Below are 23472 nucleotides of genomic sequence, written 5' to 3' on the forward strand. Positions count from 1 at the left end.
AACCATTCTTATATTGTGTCATCAAAGATACCGAAATTTTTGCCTGTTTGATCACGTAATTTATTCGAATATTTTATGTCTGAATGTTAATTTGTAAATAAAAAAGTAATTTGACACGATATTCGATTAGATATATTTTAAATATGAGTTTAATGTTTTTAAAATCAAGTTTACGAGATGAAAAATTTTTTTTTTATTGCAGAGATAAAAAAAGTAGCATCTCAAATGGTCGACCGCTGTTTGTGTACCACAAGCATATTTACAAGGTCGCGGAATCATCGGAACGAGCCCAGAAAAATTCATTATTTTTTATATTGTCACCAGCGGGTAGCGATATCATGAATCTCGACTCGAATCCAAAATTACTTCCATATGTAAATGAATGAACGTGCATTGTATTATCAGCGAATACCAAATAATTTACCGCAAAATCTTGATAAAATTTTCAGAAAATATGTTAAAATATTAAAATATGTGAACAAACAAGACAAAATCCTCCTCGCAACGCGACTGAAAAGAATGGACTCACTCGGTCCCATCACTGAGCTGTATAGAGGAGGGGAGTAAGAGATAAAAGGAGGAAATTTGCGAGAGACCCTGAGAACTGGCTATCGTCCTCGAGCCTTCGCCCACCGGATCTACACTGGACAAAGGTAAAATCGCAAGAAAGTCTGAGGAATGACAGCGCCATCAGCCGAACAGGGATAAAGCCATCGTCTTTGTCGTATCAGCATTCAGTCCGTTCTAACAGTTCTCACGATATGGAACGATAGGACAAAAATCTTCTCTAAGACATACTTAACTCTTCCGATAGTGTTCGCTTTTTCAGTGTACAATATCTATTTAAAAAAATCGTTTAGATCGTTGGATTTTTTGCGTGCTTTTGGTAAAAATTTTTATCGATTTTTTCAGGTACACCTAATTTAGCAAGTAAGTACACATATTGCATATCGAAACATATAAATACATCAAAGTCGACAAATATATCATATATAATAATTTGAGTAGTACTGTTTGAAAATTAAAATTTTAAAATAAAAGGTCAAATTACAATTTTTTTAAGAAGCATCTGATGTGATATATGTGATTTTGTAGTTGCTGTTATGTTCTTTTCTATTTAGTCTGTTTTTTTTAATTTTCTTCCATAACACAATGACATTTTGCTTGTGTCTTATCTTATTTTTTATAATAATAGTTAAATATATAATTGACACTTTGTGACTGTAATCCTTTAAATAGCGCTATGTCACCAACTAAATATAAAAATGAATATTTTTATCAATCATAAAAGCTAAAGATTCATTAAGAAAAAGGAAGAAGGAGAAATAATCATTGTATAGAATATTAATAAAGTAGCACTATATACAATATAAAAGCATTCATGTCAGATATATGTATATGTCTATGCTAAATGTTTGTTAGCGAGCTGCGAATTTTTTTTAATTGTTATAAATACAAAAGTAACGAATATCATATAAAATAGAGTAAGGGAAGAATAAAAAAAGATCCAATAAAAATTCTTAAACTAAAATTACAAGCAACAATAAAGTCTTTAAAGAATGCAAGTCATAATTTTTTATCTATCTTTCCTTTTTTTTCTGACAAATATTTTGTTAATATATCTTTCAGCTCTCTCAAAAAATGGCTACAAAATTTCCATCGATATCCGAATGGTTTTCTAATAAAAATATCCTTGTCACCGGAGCTACCGGATTCTTGGGGAAGGTTCTGATCTCTAAATTACTATTTAGCTGTCCCGACGTTGGCGATATATTTTTATTAATTAGGAGAAAGAAAGGCGTTGACTCGCAAGCAAGGTTGCATCTCATATTACAGGTATCGCAACAATCTCTACTTTATTCGTTCATTAGAGAAAGAGAGAGAGAGAGAGAGAGAGAGAGAGAGAGAGAAAACAAAATGAATAGACAAAATTGGTTATTTTGAAATAAAAGTAAAGAACGCTGTTTTTATTTTTTTTTTAAATTATTATTATCATCGCGTATGAAATTAATAATTGCATTCAATTGCGATTTACTGCGCATTAATTGGAATATAATTAAAATACGTAGATTGTAACGTCGTAATACGTAAATATGTAGACTCATTGTACATGATCGACTTGAAAACGCGCAAGCATAAATCCAAATGATATACATATGCAAAGAATATCAACATCAGTAGTTTTTTCATTATTCAAGTTTATTGCTTAAGAATGCAATAAGTTGACATAAGATTTGTACATTTTTTACCACTTATGTACAATCAGCCTTAATTATCTTACAAATCACTTGATTAACCAATGAATTCGTTTTTTAATAATAGTATCATAGTAATATTTAAATCAATTTTTTATAAAAATAGAACTTTTTTCTGTCTCTCTCTCTCTCTCTCTCTCTCTCTCTCTCTTTCTCTCTCTTTAATAACAGCAATAACATATTCAAATAAATTTAATATTGAAGATTTAAAAAGTAATAATAATTAACTTACAGAGGTGCATAAGTTAGTTAGATATTTAAATATAGATATTATTTACACATTATAAATCTCGAAATTTTCTTCGATTATTCTATTATTGCGACGTTTTCTTATAATTAGTAAAAGTTAATTTAAAAGATAATATTTTTTTTAAACAAATACCTCAGTTGAAGAATTATTATAAAGCTGATGTATATGTACATTCTGTTATCCTTATTGAATGTTGATGTTATTAAGTCTTTAACAAAAGATATGCTGAAATTAAAAAAATCTATCTTTAAGTATTACCTGAATTTAATATCGTGCGACACAAGAATTATCATTATTATCTATTTCTATCTTAAAAATGCGCTTAATTCTCTAATCCAAAAGTATCAGATAATACAGAAAGTAATGTAGCACAGAAGAGATGAAAATTTGACTTTCGAAATTTAGAACCTGGAAATTTTTTAGAACAGATCTGATATAATTTGCATTAATACATGATGCAAGTACCTTCATTTGATATCGAATATTATTTGCTTATGTCCTGTCGATGTAAGCGAAAATAAAGATGGCATCGAATTATTGGTGTAAGCGAGAATATCTCGACGTAAATGTACACACGCACAAAGCTATACGCATGTATTTCCATATCCATTAAGGCGGTTAATAGAACGAGTTGCATTACGATCTCTTTGGCGAATGCGCTGTCGTTAAAATAACTTCGATCAACGATGAAGCAACATGCGACACGCAATAGACCTTTTCTGGCATTATTGTAGTGATTATCCCCGAGCTCGAAAGCAACGATTTATTACAATTTTAATTTTTCTCTTCAAACATTATTTCTATTCACACATATGTCGTAGCTTTCATTACTTTATCCGCTGAAGGCGTCGAACATCGCGACATCAGACGCAGCGATATAGAACGCAGTTGTTTTTCTAAATTTTAAGAGACTCGCGCTCTTTACGAAGAATAACAAGAGGCACTAATATTATCGAATGTATATATGGCAATCAAAGAATCTTATCATACGACAGTGTACGATCGATTTTTCATTCTTTCTTTTATTTAATTTTTGTCATTATCTTTATCTTTTATTCATTGCATTTTTTATTTTGTTGTGCATACACAGTCGGTCTATAATTTATTATAATAACGCGTAATTGATCGCAAGACATTAAATTTACGATAAATAGAAATGTTCTTAGATTTTTATGAATGTTAAAATTGATCGAATAAAACCCACGCAGAAATCGATGATAATTGTTATTTAATATAATTTCATTATACTCCGTAAATGAATTGAATCATCGCGAATTGCCTTGACATCAATCACGCCATAAGAAGTTTTCGAATTACTTCATCATCTTCCCGAGTCTTTCGAGAAACTTTCAAAACTTTCGATATATAAAGACGTTTGCTAAGCAATCTTATCCTTGAATCATGCGAGTGCGCGTGCAAAATCGAGAAATGTTTCTAAGATGCTGCATTGCAATGCGTTTCTAAGAAATTGTATTGAAAATCAATACGTTTGCAATGCATCATTGTGATAAAATTGTATCATCGGTTTATTATATTATGAACAAAAGAGCGGATAGAACTATGCTAAACTGTTATTATCGTCATTATGATCTTGAAAAGAGACGAAAAAAATTATGAAAATAACTTTTTTGCACTTGTAAACCTGTTTGCGCTCAAGCACGATTCATGGTCAAGCGGTTATTTAATTGTAACCTGGGATAATCAACTTTATATGTATATGTGTGCACGCACGCACGCACGCACCCACGCATGCACATTCATATACAAAGTGTAACAGAACGCCCGTATCAACAGTTTTTTGAGGAAACAATGCATTTTCGTGAAAAATGTTTCATGCAAAAGTTGTAGAGCTCTAAATGGCGCATTATATAATAATATTAGTATGACCTTGACAGTGCTATTCAAGGTCATAATTTAATATTATTATATAATATAGCGCCACTTAGAGCTCTACAACTTTTGCATGAAACATTTTTCATGAAAATGCGTTGTTCCTTCAAAAAACTGCTGATACTGCTCTGTTACACCCTGTATATATACAAGGTATCCCGTAAAGATTGTGCCAACGCTCGTGAGCGGGTAGAGCATAGTAAACTGAATAGAAAAATTTTGTAACATTTTTTTCTATAACGCTTAATAAAGAAGTTATTATTGAGTAAAGTCTGCCAATCAGCGCCGATCTTTAGCTGTGTGCCTGGTAGTGTGAGCGCTCTGTCACTACGGCGGCGCACACTACCAGACGGGCGGCTCATCGATATACGTCCGGCTGAAAGTCGGCGCTGATTGACCAGACTTTACTCAATAATAAGTCCTTTATTAAGCGTTATAGAAAAAAATGTTACCGAACATTTCTGTTCAGTTTACTGTGCTCTACTCGTTCACAAGCGTTGGCACAATCTTTACCAGACACCCTGTATATATGTATATACATATATGTACAATATATGTAAGAACGTAAAGTGTTACAAGCTAATAACTTTAAAAATATTTGTCAAATCAAAAAATTGTTTATGAGAAAGTTTCATATTTTCGAGGGGCCTTTCTAACTACGCAAACATAAAATTGCTTCCACTCCCCCTCTAAAAGAGGCGGGGGATAACTTTAAAATTTTTAATGAAACCCCTACTTTTTATAGCTTATCTCGAGAGCTTTTCAAAACATTATAATAAAGTATTTCTTCATTAAGTACTTTTTGAGTTATTTTATATCTTAATCTGACATATTTTGATACAAAAAATAAAATATCTCGTAAAATATTTAATTTTCGATAATCTTACTGTAATATTTTTATATACAGAATAATGAGACAAATTAATTAGTACAAAAAAAATATTGTTTTTAAAAAAAAGTGTAATTATTTACAATGTATTTTTTTAACATTTATTTGTTTTTTTCTTTACACTAATTGATTTGTCTCATTATTTTGTACATAAAAGTATTGTGATAAGATTATCGAAAACTAAATATTTTACGAGATATTTTATTCTTTATATCAAAATATGTCAGATTAAGATATAAAATAACTCAAAAAGTACTTAATGAAAAAATATTATAGTGTATTTATAGTGTATTTATTATAGTGTTTTGAAAAGCTCTCGAGATAAGCTATAAAAATATGCAATAAAAAATGGGCCGTTCCATTTAAAATTTCAAGGTTACTCCCTGCCCCCTTTAGAGGAGAAGTGGGAGCAATTTTATGTTTACGTAGTTAGAAAGGCCCCTTGAAAACATGAAACTTTTCCATAAACAATTTTTTGATTTGACAAATATTTTTAAAGTTATTAGCTTATAACACTTTACGTGGGCCACCCTGTATATATTGACGTAGCAAAAATACTCTCTTTAACGTCATTTTGATGTAATTTGATATCAAAATGGCTACTTTCCTATCTGGGATAGGATAAATCGATTTTTTGTAATTGATTGATTTGTGCGGAAAATATTGAAAGAGAGATGTTTATTCTGAAGGATGTATGACTATGATAATCTTAACTGTGTTGTTTCATTCTCTTGATTCATTAAACATTAAAAAACATTATATAATAATAAGCAATAATACCATATATCGTTTTAAGTTCTTTTATTTTTTTACAACTTTCCTTTTTTTACACTTTTTTCTGAATTTGAATAAATCATTTTTTTCAAGAAATTGCTTTTGGCACAATTTTACATGGATATAAAAAAAAATGGATTAAAAATTAATGATTTGAAGAAAGAACAATATACTTTATTAAATAATCAAAATGCGTTTTGAAAACTCCATACAGTAATAATGTCTCTGTTCGAAATTGTAAACGTTTATAATATTATTATTAATATTACAAAATATGAAAACATTTTGTCCGTGGTATAAATTTTACTTATAGTATAAATTTAACTTTTTGAATATCTATTTTATTTAATTTATGTAAAAAGTTGTGCTAAATATTTATTTATTTTAAATGTTCATTTAAATAAATGTCAAAAAAATGCAATACAGGAAAACGCGATGGTTTTGCAAGACACTCAGTAAAGTTTTTCCTATCAATGCAATAATCAGGAAACCTCCGGTTCAAAAATTGTAGGCATTGCATAATGTGGAGGAATCTCACGTTACCAAAACACAAGCTAAGTCATGTACAAGTGATGATTTTTAATAATTTCTTTGTAATTATTATATCGATGCAATTCTCTAGCAGTTAAGATATAATTCCCTATTATAATCACATTCGGTAGAAATCGCTTAATCGACCTCTCCCAGTGCGATTTTAATAATTTAATCTCACAATAAGAGTTCTTGCGGATTGCTTGCAAAGTCCTTGCGAAATGTACGCTTCGCTTTCATTAATTCTTGACTTTTCACAAAAAGCGTATAAAATGTTCTTCTCTAATAATATCTGTATAGACTTCTATATACGTCGCTTTATTGATTGCCGAACACGCTAAAATATTTCAAAAATAATATGTGTGTGTGTACGTACTTATAAAAAAATTTTCGCTTTCTTGATGTGATTTTAAATAGAAAATATGGTATATGAGGAAGTTTTGATTTTCTTTGTCAATTTTTAGGAAATTTTGATTCGGTAGAGAAAAGTATTTTTTCCGTTATATTTACATAAATTTTTTTTATTTTGACGTCTATAATACGCACCTAATGTAAAGTTCTTATTAACATTTTGCATAACAATTATAAAAAATCACAAATCATTAAGCTTTTGAAACCTTAATGTGTATTATGAAAAAAACAAAAAATGTCTTTTTTTTAAACTAAAGTACACAATCTATTGTGTACAATTAAAATTACGTTCTCTGTAATATCAGATAAAAAATGTTATTTTCCTTAAGAGCTCTGACAAGAACTAAAAGATTAAAGAAATTAGAATATATGTATAAAAAATTTAAAGAACTTCAGAATATATTTTGCAGAATTTTAAAACCGTTTTAGAAACGAAGAAAGGCTCAGAGACTCATGGAAATTGTATTTGCAGCAAGAGCCATTTAGAATCCTCAGAGAACGGTACCCAGAACGGCTAAAGAAATTGATAGTGATAGCCGGTGATTCGACCGTGGAGGGACTCCTTCTATCCGTCGCGGACAAGGAACGTCTCACCAGCCAAGTTTCCATCATCTTTCACATGGCTGCTAATGTGAAATTCGACCTGTCATTGAAAAATGCAGTCAAGACCAATACTGTGGGCACTGTAAACATCGTGGCGCTAGCAAAACAGGTGAATGCTCGTTATAAATTACCTAGCAGAGTACGATCAATATGACATCATAATGTTAGAATGAACGTATATGAATGACTTTTTCAATATCACCAACTGTTTATATCAGAATGTAATCTAAGTAAACTTATAGACTGCGCGTTCCAATCAGGAGACGGTCAAAAGAAACAATGGGTATAGCCTCTTCTATCTATTCCCACCCAGCTCACACATCCTTGAAATCATTACGCTCCCTTTCTAAAACGCCGATTAAAACAGGGTATCCAATCTGTATTTAGTACATTTATATGTGTAAGTGTGACCCGGTATAATTACATCATATTGAATTTTCATCGTTACTTATTGCAAAAAAATTGTATTCACAGCATCGATTAACCGAGTAAGATTAAAATTTTAAGCGACGCTTGAAGTAACAGATTTATTACTCGATAGCGTACTTAACTGTAAATTATACTCTAACATACCATAACATACTATAACATACTCAACTGAAAATTATAGCGAAATATAGTATTACGCTAATCGTTGCAATTTCGTATCTTGAAATGTTACTCTTATTTATGACGGAAAAACATATCTCTATTACTTGATTAATAGAGGTTTTTATTTTTTCAGGTGTATTTTAAGATGATCTAATTTTTTTGTGATAAAGCCACTACATATCCCTATGACTTGTGAACTTTGCACATACAATTGATTTTTAAAAGATATATATTTTTTATTACATCGTGTAAAAGCAGTACTTTAAAGTTGAAATTTTAATTGGTAATTATTTGGAATAAAGCCTTTTCCGAAATTTTAAATTTTCTTGCGGTTCTTAGAATAAAAATCTTTGTTGTGATTCCAACAGCGATAATCAGTCGGGGGAGCCCGTTCCCCATCACCCCCCAAAAAACCGAAAAACTCCACAAATTATCAAAGCAAAGCGAAATCGACCCCACAATTGTCGTGTGGATCGGAAAATGTATGCGTCGATGCAATGGATTCCGCCCCCCCCCCCCCTACGGGGGGCACCACTTCCGGAAGATATAACCTAACCCAAACCAAGTTTTAGTTTTAAATCAGGAATAGGTAGGAGGGGCTTGACTTCCGGAAGATATAACCTAACCCAGACCTATTGCTGATTTAAAACTAAAATTTAGTTTGGTTGTGGAGTGAACTTTATAGTACATAATTACCTAATTTTCGATAATTTTGAGAGTTTTTCGTTTCTTGGGGGGTGAGGGTGACGGGGGTCGGGCTTCTCCGACTGATTATCACTGTTGCGGTCACAACAAAGAGTTTTATCGAGAGATCCGATCATATTTCTTAAAATTCAGAAAAGACCTTACTCGAAACAATTACCGTATTTTGACCGACGTGCTGAATAAGCTCTATCCGAATTTTAATTATGGTTTAAATATTAAAATCATTTTTTAAACAATTTTAATTGTTTGTTTATTGTTTGATGAAATTACAATTTCTTTAAACGATTGAATCATACTTTATTTATTTCCGAACAAATTAAAAAAAGAATGATAACTTTATAAATTGATAAATTGATTATAAAATGATTATACCATTTGCGAGACAAAAAGCGTATCCGATGATAGACCTTCTTGTCTCGATGTCTTCAGCGTAGTCGGCATCTGCAAAGCCTATCAACTGAGATTCACTCCCACCTGCTCTATAAGTTATACCGAAACGCGTGGTGCCTTTCAAGTATTTGAAAATGCGCTTGATCACTTGCCAATGATTTTCATCAGGGTTTGCGAGATACTTGCTAACATTGTTAACAGCGTAAGACAAGTCTAGGCGCGTCGTTACCGCTAAAAACATGAGTGAGCCAACAGCTTCACGAAAGGGAACTGCTAAACGAATGTTTGTGTCTTCCGCCGGTTTCAGACAGACATGAACATCAGCTGGGACACTCACAGGCTTGGCCTCGTTCATTTTGAATCTATCTAAGATGTGAAGCGCATAGGCTTATTGATGGATAAACAATGTCTTATTAGCTTTATCTCTTTCTATTTGTACTCCTACAAAACTTCTGCCGTTTCCTATCGTTATTTCAAATTCATCACTTAATTTGTTCAATACTGTCTCTAAAGCAGTCTTATTTTCCGAAGCAATCAGTCCGTCATCTATGAACAACGCTAAATATACTACACTGTTTTCGACGTGACCTAGAAAACTACACGGATTGGAATTGCACTGTTTAAAACCAAATTGCGCAAGGAAGTGCGTGAACTTGTTCCAGCACCGAGGTGCTTGCTTTAAGTCGTACAACGACTTCTGTAACAAACAGATCACGTCACTGTTGTTACACCCAGACCTTCTGGCACCTCCATAAAAATCTCTTCGTCAAGATCACCGTGAAGAAAAGCCGTCTTCACGTCGAACTGCGACATCTCTAGATCTCGCTGTGTCACCATGGTTAGAAAGACTCGTAGGGAATCGTAACGAACTAGTGAGAAGGTTTCTGAGTAATCCACTCCCTCCCGTTGGCGTAATCCTCTCGCACACAATCGCGCTTTGTAGCAACAGATGTTTCCTGTGGTGTCGTACAGAATTTTGAACACCCATTTGGAATCAATAGGTGTTTTGATGCCCCTCCGTGGCACCAGAATCTACGTTCCGTTCTTCTGATGTGCTTCCAGTTCTTCAGCAACGGCTCGCGACCATTTGTCGCCGTCTGATCCGCTTGTAGCTTCTTTGAAGGTTTTTGGAATGTGTTCCGCCACGTTGACTTCGAATTTGCGAGGTGGTTTGATGCTGCTCCTATCTCTTAAATTTAGACGAGTGTACAGAGAAAACACAGAGGAAAGCATTCTTCATAAAGCAGTACACAGAGAGGTCAAGCGAGGGACAAGAGCGATGTTGAATGTTATTTTTGCCACAAGAAAGGACATTTTGCCGGTTTTCTTCTGTGCGTGCCTATATTTCTATAAAGTACTATAATTTTATAAATCTTTTGAATATCTTCATTGAAATTATATATTTTAAAAACACAAAATTTTAAACCTTAAGCAAATACACTTTCTAAACATCATTTTTTTTTTGATCGACGAAAGTCCTTCCTCCTTAAATTATTAAATCAATATATTACTTTTTTGTGTTTATAGCTCTACATGACAGTTTCAAATAGAAATTTCTCACAGATATTTATTAAACATCGGATTATGTGGGTCAGACTATTTTATAATCTTATTTCAAGCAAATGATCTTTTGTAATACAGACGAAAGTTGAGTTTGAGAAATCGGCATCTAAAACTATTATACTCATTGAAAAAATTGCAGAAAATTGCTTTAATTAATTTTCCTATAATTATACTTTGAGAGAAATAACAAAGAGTAAAAGAAAAATAAAATTAACTAAATAAAGATTAGATATAGAAATTAATTGAGTTTTAATAATATAATTATATTTTATTCTTGTTTATTGTTTGTTGAGATAGACATATTTAAGAAAATATTGTTTTTATGTATTAAAATTGAAATTTTTAATATGGAATATTTTTATGTAAGATGCATCTCTACATACATACTAAATCAATCAATAATATTTACTCATATTATTTAAATTGATATTTCAAAATAAAATGGTAAATTACGTTGATGTACATGAAAACTATAGAGTACTAAACACATCTTTAATTAATTTTCTTATAATTATACTTTGAGAGAAATAATAAAGATTAAAAGAAAAAGAAAATTAACTACATAAAGATTTAAAAATTGAAACAAACGTACAGAGTCATGTAATATTATATGTAGGGGAAAGTTGAGTAAAACCGGGTAGGCGGATTAAACCTTTGTTTTTTCGTAATAAGTGCTGGTATTTATGGCTAGCTTGTGTTATTAGTTGTAGATTGGTGCATTCATTATTTTAAAACAAACCGTGCCCCTACGCACACGATATTTCTTTTTTAATAGAAGTTCAAAGTTTCTAGCACAAAAAAAATCGATATCGAAGCAAGAATCGAGTCGTTGTGCACTTTTTCTATATAGAGTATCTGTTTCGATAAATGCAGCATTGCATTCTGTATATATTAGAGAGTATATCATATTAGTTTCGATCAACACTCTGTACGCCGAAATATTCAACCACCGTATTTGTTACTTTTCTTGTGTTGGGGCAAAACTGGATACTGACACATCTCATGTAATAAAAAGAGGAAGAGCTACTATCCTGACTTTATCTCCCTACAAAAAACAGTTGGAAACAAAAATTAACACTCAGAAAAAGAAACCACTAAAATAAAAAGTTTTTAAGACCCCTAAAGTGAAAAAGTTAAAGAAGAAAGTTCTGCAACAATGTCGCGAACAAGAAGATATCTTTATTTTTGATTTTTGTCAATAAAATACGTCTATATATTATATTTTGATTAAAATAAATCTAGATTTTGTAATTACACGGTGTTTTGCATATTTTCAAATGGGTACCTAGTTTGACCCTACCGGTAGGACAAAACCGGATACTTTGACTTCTCCACAAAATCTTGTTATTTTTGGTAACTAAAAGTTTTTTTTTCAGCAACTGGCCTTATTTTCTTATATTTAAGGTTCACTAAAAGCTACTAACGGTCGGCAAAATTTTTTGTAAGAAGACAAATTCAAAAAGTACTTTATCCTACTTTCCCCTATATCTTTTAGATGTCTCTACTCGAATCGTTCATACACATTTCGACGTCCTTTTGTCAATGTGGCGAGTCAGTATTGGAAGAACACGCTTATCAAACTAACGTATCAGCAGAAGTTGTTATTCATATGGTTAATACGATGACAGATCAAGCACTAGAGGCAATCAAACCACAACTTTTGGGTGATCAACCTAACACGTATGCCTACAGTAAGGCACTCAGCGAAGATTTCGTATCGAGATGTGGACTGCCCGTAGGAGTTATTCGTCCATCGATAGGTAAGGAATTCTTGCTAAATATATATTTTTACTCCCGACTGCTGCCAACCGCAGATTGTTGATCCTTATGTTTGTTATATAGAATAATCATTAAATGAAAAAATATTTCTTATTTTCAAGAAAATCAACTTGAATAAAATTAATAATAACCCATACAGCACCGAAAGATTACAACCTAAATAAACCTTGCATTGAAACATTGTAATATTGCATAGAAGTTGCGAAATGTTTCTGCAATGTTACTGCAAGCCTGCGGCAATGTTGAAATGTCCGCCCTTAGAAATATTACAATGTAAGATTACAGTCTAAGAGTACAATGTTACGGTGCAATGTATTTGTAATATTGAAATGCGTTGTTACAAATATGCAGAACGCTTCAAATTTAATAGATAAACTTTGAGAATATATAAAGACATTCAAGAGAGATAAAAAAAATGATTGAATTTACGTAAATATAACGAGTTTTTTCTCGTCTCTCTTGAATATCTTTATATATATTCTCAAAATTTATCTATTTAAATCTGAAGTATCCTGCATATTAAAAAATTATTATCAACTTTTTGATTTTATATAGGAATGGAAACTCTTATACAATTTTCTGTTATCTAATTAACATTATTATTTTATAAATAATTTACAAGTTTAAGAAATTGAAAATGATTAAATAATTTAATTCATAAAAGTTGAAATTTTATTTATATAGATATTAGACTCTATTTTACATCTTAAGTAAACAATAAACGCATAATTTTAACTTATTTATTCGATTTCTGAACAATCAGTTCAATATGTAAATTCCCTATATTGGGATCGCATCAGATAAATTAAACTGATAAAAATAGTTATATCTTTAATTTTATTATCCGCTTTTTGTAAGCTTTGTATAATCATCATGACTAAAATTTAAATGCAGGTTAGATAATGCAATGCACGCCACATAGCGGTAAACGAATGAACTAGCAATTACCGAAAACTGTTTTTTGTAATGCTTTTGGAATGTTGCTGTAACATTCTCATGAAATATTACGATTACATGTTCCAATAATGTCTCCACAATATTACATTACAACTTGCAAGATTGTAACATTACTGCAATGTAATTGCAATGTTCTGTGCTGTATAGGAAATTACTATTATTGGATAAATCAGGAAAAATTGAATAGTTCCTAATCACATAAATCACACGCATAAAATGTTATTATAATAGTATCATCTTAGCATTTCAAAATTTTATTTAAAAGAATAATAGAAGATTATTGGAAATATCAGTCAATTTGTTTATAATGTCAAAATTATTTTTATTTTTTAAATAGAATATTCTTATCACAGATTTCAAATAATCGCGGTCTAATAAGAGCCAGACGCGGATGATAGTGCGTCAGTTTCATAGAAAAATAAATTTTCTATGAAACTGATTATATGTACAGGGCACGAAATTTACTTGGTCCTATATCAAGATTTTTAAATTAATCTTAATTCGAGATTTATAATAACCCCTCTTTACCCTGGAGAAACGAACGCGAAGAAAATATCGAAGCAAAATCGCTGAATCGGGAATCGAACCCGAGTCTTTCGCTTGCCGCACTACCATCCGCGTCTGGCTTTTACTAGTCCGCAATTATTTGAAATTTGTGATAAAAAATATTTGATTATTTAAATTTGTCACTCGAGAGCCTTAATTTCTTAAAATTGTTAGAATATTTTTATATCTTTATTTTCATGTCTTATATGATCTGTTACGTTCAGACTCGAAGGTGAATCAATGAGCGCAACAACTATTCTAATTATCTCGAAATCAGACGCCTTGCGACGTAAGAATCGGATCGAACGAACTCTTAAGTCTGAAAACTAAATAAACTATCGTTCCGGTCGCTATTACACTATTTATTCAGACGTTCGTTCGGTGGTCCCTTTTCGGTGCAATCTTTTCGCTGGGAATGAGAGAGAGGTCAAGAAATAGTTAATTATTTGAATAAAAATATAATTTTATTCATTAGGAAAAGTGAAAGTTCGAATACATGTTATATATTTGTACAAGGTGATAACATTAATCGTGTAAGTGTGAGTGTGTTTGTGTGTGGTTGAGTTTATTTCTCCGCGGGTATTATATAGGTTCGGGGGAAATCAGCCAGACTGAGTTGTGAAAGGCTCTATCGTTAAGATTAGAATTCTGGCCGGTAAATACAATATCTTCTATTATCTTTCAGAAAAAAATATAAAAACAAAGTGTAAAAGTAGGTCAGTGAGGAAATGGGTTATTGAACGAAGAAGATATGGAGATCTTTAAATTATGTTAATCTTGATAGGACGATTCTGCTTCCAAGTCAGGAAGCTCACCGATAAAATCTGGGATTGCTTTGTCTATGCCATCCAATTCGAAAAACTGAGGAGAGGAAGAGAGAAAATTATTGAGGATCATTATTGAAATTGAAGAGAATGATCGCAGGGAGGAGGATAGGTTTAGAGAAGGCAAGGAAAAATATTCAGAGAAGTAGGAGGGAGAAAAATAAAGAAGAGAACTTGGAGTACTAAAATGTGTGTAGATGTGTGCAGAATCGTAATTGTGATCGTTAATTCTATTAATCATTTTAACAATTCTATTCGCTTTGATTAAATTGTGATTGATTTTAGCGATATATTGGTTAACTTTCCTAATCGTTTGTGAATCAGCCAACTCCCTCCGTGTCCTACGATAAACTCAATGTATGTAATTGGTTCGCGAATGAAATCGCTTGATCGAAATGCGCAAGGTGATCTTTTTCACTATAGAAAACGAATAGGTAATAATTCCTAGTTGGAATTCGCGTAAAGAAAAATTGGTTGGTAGCGACTTACTTTTTTTCAAATAGTAATGGAAGACGGGCAGCTTAACTTGCAGATTGTCGTTCGTGGTCGAGAGAAATGCCGTTGAACAGGACACTTGTCACAGTTCGCGATGTAAGCGATTTTTAATAATTGCACTAAGAACTGACTAACTAATTGACTTAGAGATTGACTTGTTGAATGACTTGCTTACTAACGGACTGACTCGTTAACCGGGTGACTCTGATGAAAAACTGTGATGATGGAGTCTCGCGGGCTCTCTTTTTATAGTTCGTCGATTGGTCGAAGATGAACATTTTCCAATGGACCTTTGCATACGTGATTTTGAGGTGAATAGCAAAGATCTATGATTTCTATCGATGATGATGCGGTTATTTTGTTAGATATTTCGTAAGGTGATTTCATCGTTTCTTGGCTGTTTATTTGTTCTTTCGCTGGAAAAATTTTCTATATATTGAATATCTATTGATCGGCGTAATTTCTTCTTGTTTTTCTCGCGGTTACTCATAGATATATTTACTAATAAATGATGAAATGTTTAAAATTTAAAACGTCATGTGGTGCAAGATGTTCTATTTACCGAAAGACTTTTTTATTGCCAATCGACGATCCTTGCCACTATTTCACGGAAGGAAGGAATCGAGTAGTCGCCAGGACGTAACAGATCACTGCTGTTGAAATGAATTTATCGACATAAAAGTTGATATTATTGTAAATTATGTAAGTTTATAACGGAGAGGGTTATATTACTACTCTAATTTTCATATTTCAATTTTCATGAAATAATAATTAATAAATCTTTATACAAAAAATATTTTAACATATTGTTTCATAGAAGAACGTTCACATTTCGGTATGTCACCAGTAACTAATATTGACGATTATGATGTCCTAACAATAAATGATAATTGTATATACCTGTTTTTTAGTAGTGGCATCTTGGAAGGAACCGGTGCCCGGTTGGATGGACAATATGAATGGTCCTACCGGATTAATAATAGGTGCGGGTAAAGGAGTCATACGATCGATGCTCTGCAATGCGAATTATTTAACCGATATGATACCTTGTGATATGGCCATAAACGCAATGATCGCCCTGGCTTGGCAAGTCGGAACAAAAAAGTCTATTAAACCGATATTCTTAAATGCCACAGCTAACCAGGAAAATCCAATTTCTTGGGGCGACGCTTTAGAAATAGGAAAGAAGCACGTCCTCGCAAACCCGTTCTCGCGTAAGAAAAACTAAACCAATCCGATGATACTGGAAGAATTTCACAAGATGAATCTAATGTACATAACGTTACTCATCTTTCAGGACCACTCTGGTATCCAGGTGGAAGATTAACTTCCTCGAAAATTCTACACTGGTTTGCCGTCCTATGGCTGCACACTATACCCGCATATCTATTAGACATCTTACTTATTATTACAGGGAACAAGCCTTTCATGGTACGAATACAAAATAGAGTGAACATCGGATTAGAACTGCTTCAGTATTACACTATGAAACAATGGATTTTTCGGTGAGAAAAGCTCGTTATATTTATTAAAATTCAGTCAAGATTTACTTTTTATATTCTGTATTTAACTTAATTACAGAAACGACAATTTGCACAATTTGCATCATCGATTGTGTCCCTTGGACAAAGAAACATTTTTCATGGATACAAAACTTATCTCTTGGAATGAATATTTGTTGGCATATATATTAGGCATAAGACAATATTATTTAAAGGATGATCCTTCGACACTACCGCGTGCGAGATGGATTTTTATGTATCTATATTTTGCCGATTTTTTGCTCAAAATAGCGTTTGGAATTTTTGTTTCTTGGATAATGTACACCTGGATAATTTCCGCTAAGCCTATTATAGCGACGCTAGTCGAGACGAATGACTAAATATATAAAGTATTAATACAATATAAACTTACTTAAGTCGATTAACTATAGTTGTTACAACTATACGCGTACTATATAAAAATCAGAATAAAAAATCGATTGTAGTGATTTCTAAAACAAAGTAAAAATTTTATTATACGCGAAAAAAAATTTTATTGATTTAAATCATAGTTCTAATTTTCACTATAGTGACAATCGTGAATAATTTTACGTCCTCTGTATCTCGGAAACAAAAACTTATATTTTTATAAACTATTTTTCTTATTTTAGATTCATTATACGCTTCTGTGAAACTTAAAAGTTATAAAACAATTCTGTATATACATTTTATATTTTGTTACATTTTAGAATGTATGCACTTATACTTAAACCACAATTGTAAACAATTGTAACGTAGTTATATGGAAAAAAATCAAATAATAATTTTTGGATATATTGTATTTTCGTCGAATAGATGTAGAATGTCATATGTTATATGTAATAGAATGAAATTTGTTACATGTCACGTAGAGAGGAAATATTTTATTTTCAATTCTCGATCTATTGTAAAATTTTATTTTTGATCTCCTTTTATTATAACTTGGGTACAAGAATATTACTTTTGGAGTTGGCTTCTTTCTGCATAACTACGTTGAATCTTATCTTGTGCTGTATTACGTGAGAGACAATGTAATTTTATAATATTTTGTCAATGAAGAAACGTGCCAATATTTGGAAACTTTATTATACTTTTTATGCATTATTTATATATATAATGATAAATGTTTGATAAATATTTTAATAACTACAAAAATTAAAAACTAATAAGCTTTGATATTTTATACAATCTGATTTTCTTTAGATTTACGATTTATTGCAAAAATTGAAAAACCGTATCAAAATATTTTGAAACGGATATCTCCAATGGATGACATTGAAATATATAAAAATTTTCCTTTCGATTTGCTTCCAAATAAACGCAATAGAGACTTTAGAATCTTGGGGGAAAATAGGTACATGGTTTTCAATTAATAAAATCGTCATTAAAATTAACTGGTCATAAGACCAGCTGTATACGAGCAATGTGAAAAAATACTACGTTTGATTTATCGCGCGTTTAAGTAATATCTAGATAATAACGAAGCATAATAACACTGAGTTCGAAAATTGCATGTACATATACGTTACTTCATTACAATAGGTGCTAGATGCTTCTTAAACGCACATTAGATTAATCAATGTACATGCAACTTTTTGCTCATGTGTGCAGCTGACTTAAGATTAATCAAAGCGAGCAACGATATAAAGAAGACTTAACGAGCTTTATAGTTGAGATATAGATATTTTCTCTGAATTGAAACAAAATTAAATTAGAAGAATTACATCATTTGAATAGCGATTTCAGTTATTTCGACGTAAAATATTGATTTTTTTCGATTTATGAGACGTATCTTATATGCCTTTGTTCGGGAGTCGACCTCGACGAGATCACCCGAAACTTGAGAGAGACGCTCAGAGATGAGCGAGAAGCGATGTGTAACGCGAATCCGTGGATCCGCTGGAGGATAAGGTGATGATAGACAAGATTCGAATGCAGATTAATTTGATTTTGTTTTATTTAGAATGATAGCAGCGAGCGACGGCACGTATTCCGCGAGTCCGACGGAAATCTTCAAATTGTCCTGTTAATTACTGCCCCTTTCTCGCGGTTCGGAAATCTTGATTAAGAGCTTCTTGCTAGAAACTCTCGCAATAACGGAAACCTTGACCGCGAACGCTGGATGGAATTTAGCGCGAGGCAGAGGACATTCGCGATGCGGATAACGAGCGTCGACTCTCGGACTCCAAACAATGAACTTTCACAATGTCTTAGCACGAAAATAGAAAATACTAAAACGTGAGGTTTTCCCGAATTGACCGCCGTGTGAATATATGCGCGATCGGATGCGAGACAATTCGGAATTGAGACGAGTAAGCCACTGTAACTCCGACACGAGCGAGAATAGAGACAGAAAGTTGATCGAGCTCGATGAACGTCGACCGGCTCGAAACGTCGTTACAGGCAGACTAAATCGACCGACCGCGGAAACTCGCGCTCTGCCGATGGGAATAACAAGATTTTTTTGACGTCGAACCTTCGAGATCCAGCTGTTTGTCATAGTTTTTCATTTCGAATATCACGCGATCACGCGCTGATCGGCTGATCGACGATGTTTACCCTCGCTCGTGTTTTGATTGCGGCTCTTACCGTTCAGATTTGTCGGTTGAATTTACCGTTTAAATTTATCGATTAAATTCAACTTTTCAATCTTGAACAGCCTTAAATATATAATTATATAATTTTTGTGTACTAGATGCATTTTATGTTTTCTTATTTCTTTATAATATAGCGATAATAGTAATAAAATATCGAAAACTTACTCCTCTCTTTTTTAGCTAATGTAAGTAACATACATAAAATACACACACAGAACTAAATTCGAGACAACCCTCTTTTCATTATTTTGTATTATTGTTTTCTCTCTCGCAATGCTTTATAATTTTCTCTCCTTTTTCTTCACAGTAGTGTTGAAAGTGTTAAAAAAAGGGAGATTATTTGATCAAGTAAAAAACGAATTCTTTCGTGATTTATGTTATTTATAATTATATTTATAGCTGATAAATGAGAAGACCATAGTTTTTTCGCAGTTCTCCATAAAAAAATCAAAATCTCGCCATTAGTGGAATGATGTGATAATAATTCATAAAAAAGAAATAAAATAGAATTAAATTATTATCTTTCGCGATTTTTATTGATTCTCTTACTGTACACTGTACATATATTGTAAGCAACTGCATATTTTGTGTGTTTGATTGTTAAAAGTATTATTAGTCGCAAATATATAAATATATAAATAATTTTATTCGTTTTATGTAAAGAAAGTATATGATATCGATTTTCCTTCGAGGAATAGAGAAAATCGTGGTACACTCGAGTTTGTGCTAATGCATGTTTGTGTTACTTCATGGGTAAGTAGTTACCATTATTGAAATCGATAACTATGCAAGTAATTTTATTTGTCAAGCACGAATGTGATACTGATAGATTTTACAGCATATTCAATTTACATGCCATTTATTTTTATATGTCATATATTATTTAATAAACTACAATTAAAAATTTGGCTAAAATAATAATATTAAATTAATTTATACAAATAATTTCTTGATCAAATTAAGATAAAATATATAGTATAAAAATAAATAATAATAATAATTAAACAAATTAGAATACAAATGTTACGTCCAGACTCAATGAAAGGAAGAGTCAGCGGGAGGGCGTAACCTACTTACCTCTAGACAAACGCTAGACGATGCGTCTCCTAGAGTCGATCGAACAGACTAGGGCCCCAGATATGTCAACGATCGGATGGGTCGCTCTTACTCTATCGAAGTTCGAGTCTCGCAGATTATGGTTATATTTATAAAATATCACTCTTGTTCTTAGAAGGGTCTTTGTTCGAGACTCTTCCTATAATGCGTTTTCATTAGAGGACTTCCAAGAAAAAATATTATTTGATCTATTTATTTATCTTTTGCATGCGCACTGTTTAGATTTCGAGTTTTCTCATGGTTCGAGTATCTTTTAATTGTTGTTTAAAATTCTTGGTCTTCTAGGGGACCTTTGTTTGAATATTTATCACGCATGGTTTAGATTTCGAAATATTAGTCTTGCTTGCTAGATATTCCTTTAGTTTATTGTTTATGCTAAGTGCAAAAAGTGCCAGAACATAGACGTTCAATATTACATAAAAGAAAAGAATCCACCGGACGTAACACAAATATTAAGTACAAATATTAATACAAATAGTGTATTACAAAATATATATATACAAGGTGTCCTAGACCATTATAGTGTTTTGGAAAGCTCTCGAGATAAGCTATAAGAATATGCAATAAAAAATAGGGGGTTCCATTTAAGAAATTGAAGGTGTCCTTGACTTGACCTTAACGATGCCATCCAAGGTCAAACCAATGACACCATCTTATGTTCCCCTCAAAACCATATAATTTTTGATCAAAACGTTTTTCTCTAAAATGCTTAGTTTTTGAAAGAAAAGGGGTGTACGGGTAGTCTAGGACACCCTGTGTATATATATATGATGTCGTAACCCGACCAATTTCTTAATATCAAAAGATAAAACAGATAAAGCAAAGTAGAGAAAAGATTAGGAAAGCTGACTAAAGCAAAGCATTAAAATTAGGGAAAGAGCTCAAGGAAAAGAAATTAAGAAAGAATAAAGAATAAAAGATTATTAATAAAATAAAGTAAAGATACGTGACTAAAAAGAAGAAAGCCACGGTCAAGTTCTCAGAAGCTGAGTAAGCAGCTGACGAGACAGACTGACAAGCGGAGCACGAGACATGCTCCGGTCAGGGACACCACACTCCTCCCTCATCAATAACCTAATTAATTAAGATATATAATAAACGCGAAATGCATCGCGAGTAGCTCAGTAACATAGCTCGTTAACATCGCTCTCACTCGCTCAGTAATATTATCACACAGTATCGAAGTACCGTACATATCGCGCCCGACTATTATAATCGCAAATAAGTGAAGTGTACAGAATCTTGCAAAATATATTAATTTCTACCTAATGTCCGGAAGTGTTTTATTTCGAGCGTGGATCCTAATCCTTTGGGCGTACAAATTCCGAAAGACCTTAGCGACTAGAGGCACAACAATATATATATACAAATATATAAATACAAATACATACAATATATGCATATATAAATTTTATTCATCCTTTTTTTCGAGTGAGAAAACTTTCTTCGTTCCAAGACGTTCAAATAGATCACACTCCATGAAATTATCCGCCGCCGCTATCTTAAAGGCCACCATCCGTTTCAATAGACATTTCATTCCTCTCATTCTATGTGTTTCAACCCCGCAGAGTTACACTCTGTCCAGGTATTTCTTACATCCATGGCTAAGACGGACGCGTATTTTCATAAGTTTCCATTCCGTATTTCTATTCCCTATTCCTATTGCCTGTATTTTTGCATTGTGCGATAGGCTTTATATCGCTATAACGTCAGGAATGTCGACGGTACAAGGTTCTGAGCAAGGCAGCCTGCCATGCACGTGACGTCACAAACGCTTAATTTAAACAACGCATTGCTTATTCAAAAAGTACTGCAATTAAATAACAATGGCCGAGCAAGACAAGGAAGAACATATCGAGAAATTACATGCTCAGAAAGCACATAAGGATCATGTTTCTATCTTCCGGTACTGACCTACAAAGTCTAGTCGGTTGCAAGTTAATTGCAGTATTTTTCGGACAAACAATGCGCTATGTGCTATCTAAATATTTAAGTGTTTGTGACGTCACGGTTATATGGCAGACTTTGCTCAGAGCCTTGTGCCGTTGACATTCCCGATGTCGTAGCGATATAACGATGTATTTCCTAGATTCATTTACAAAAACTGATCCTTGGGATACCCCCGACAATCTCTGAAAGTTTGTCGGTTGAATATCCGGACATCCTGTATATATATATATATATATGATGGGTAATTAATAATAAGTAGACATATTATAGTTATAAGTTACAATATATGCGATCTACTTTATTCAATGTCTGGAACAAAAGAAAGAGATTACATGGATCGATGACAGAGAGCCGCGAGCATAAAAAAAATAAAAGAAGAAAATAACGCGCGCATTTAAGAACTAGAAACACACTAGTAATTGGTGCGCGCGAAATTTTAAATGAAATAATACAATAAATATACAAATATGGCGATCTACGGCAACCACAAATTACGGCAGCGCGATATCTACGAAACATTAGCGCGACCCATAACACGGCGGCTCACGCGCTCGCGCGTAGTACGAGAGGCGCCGCTAGTCGGCGCAAGGCGCTCGGGCCAACTTGAAAGTGGAAAGCAATTCGGCGAGCATATAGCGCGTCCGCGCATAGTTGCAGGCGGCACCGCTAGGCGGCGCAGAGCGCCCGGGTTAACCTGGAAGTGGAAAGCCGTCCGGCTAGAATATATGTAGGTCAGATCTCCTGCGGAGAAAACACACGAAGAAAGTTCTTGGCGCCAGATGCCTCACTTTCTAAGCGCAAGTCGCTATAAAACATTGGATAAACAACACGGCGCC

The 23472-nt window shown here is 32.7% G+C and overlaps 1 protein-coding gene across 3 annotated transcripts in view; it reads left to right on the forward strand.

Moving 5' to 3' along the window:
- Nucleotides 1-18137, forward strand: part of LOC138934203 (putative fatty acyl-CoA reductase CG5065) — a 21049-nt gene extending 2912 nt beyond the window's left edge. Inside the window, exons 2-9 of one of the 3 annotated variants that reach the window (XM_070297689.1) lie at nt 203-830; nt 913-930; nt 1630-1836; nt 7473-7712; nt 12348-12612; nt 16365-16667; nt 16751-16958; nt 17035-18137. In XM_070297689.1, coding sequence (XP_070153790.1) covers nt 1642-1836; nt 7473-7712; nt 12348-12612; nt 16365-16667; nt 16751-16958; nt 17035-17335 — 1512 coding nt within the window. In that variant the 5' untranslated portion in view covers nt 203-830; nt 913-930; nt 1630-1641 and the 3' untranslated portion in view covers nt 17336-18137. Of the gene's footprint in view, nt 1-202; nt 931-1629; nt 1837-7472; nt 7713-12347; nt 12613-16364; nt 16668-16750; nt 16959-17034 lie in introns of all 3 variants that reach the window. The other 2 variants (XM_070297688.1, XM_070297690.1) reach the window with 2 other exon arrangements.
- Nucleotides 18138-23472: the final 5335 nt, after the last annotated feature.

This window comes from Polyergus mexicanus, unplaced genomic scaffold (genome assembly GCF_030449975.1).
Source record: "Polyergus mexicanus isolate NDT 795.1 unplaced genomic scaffold, iyPolMexi1.0 SCAF_6, whole genome shotgun sequence".
Lineage (NCBI taxonomy): Eukaryota > Metazoa > Arthropoda > Insecta > Hymenoptera > Formicidae > Polyergus > Polyergus mexicanus.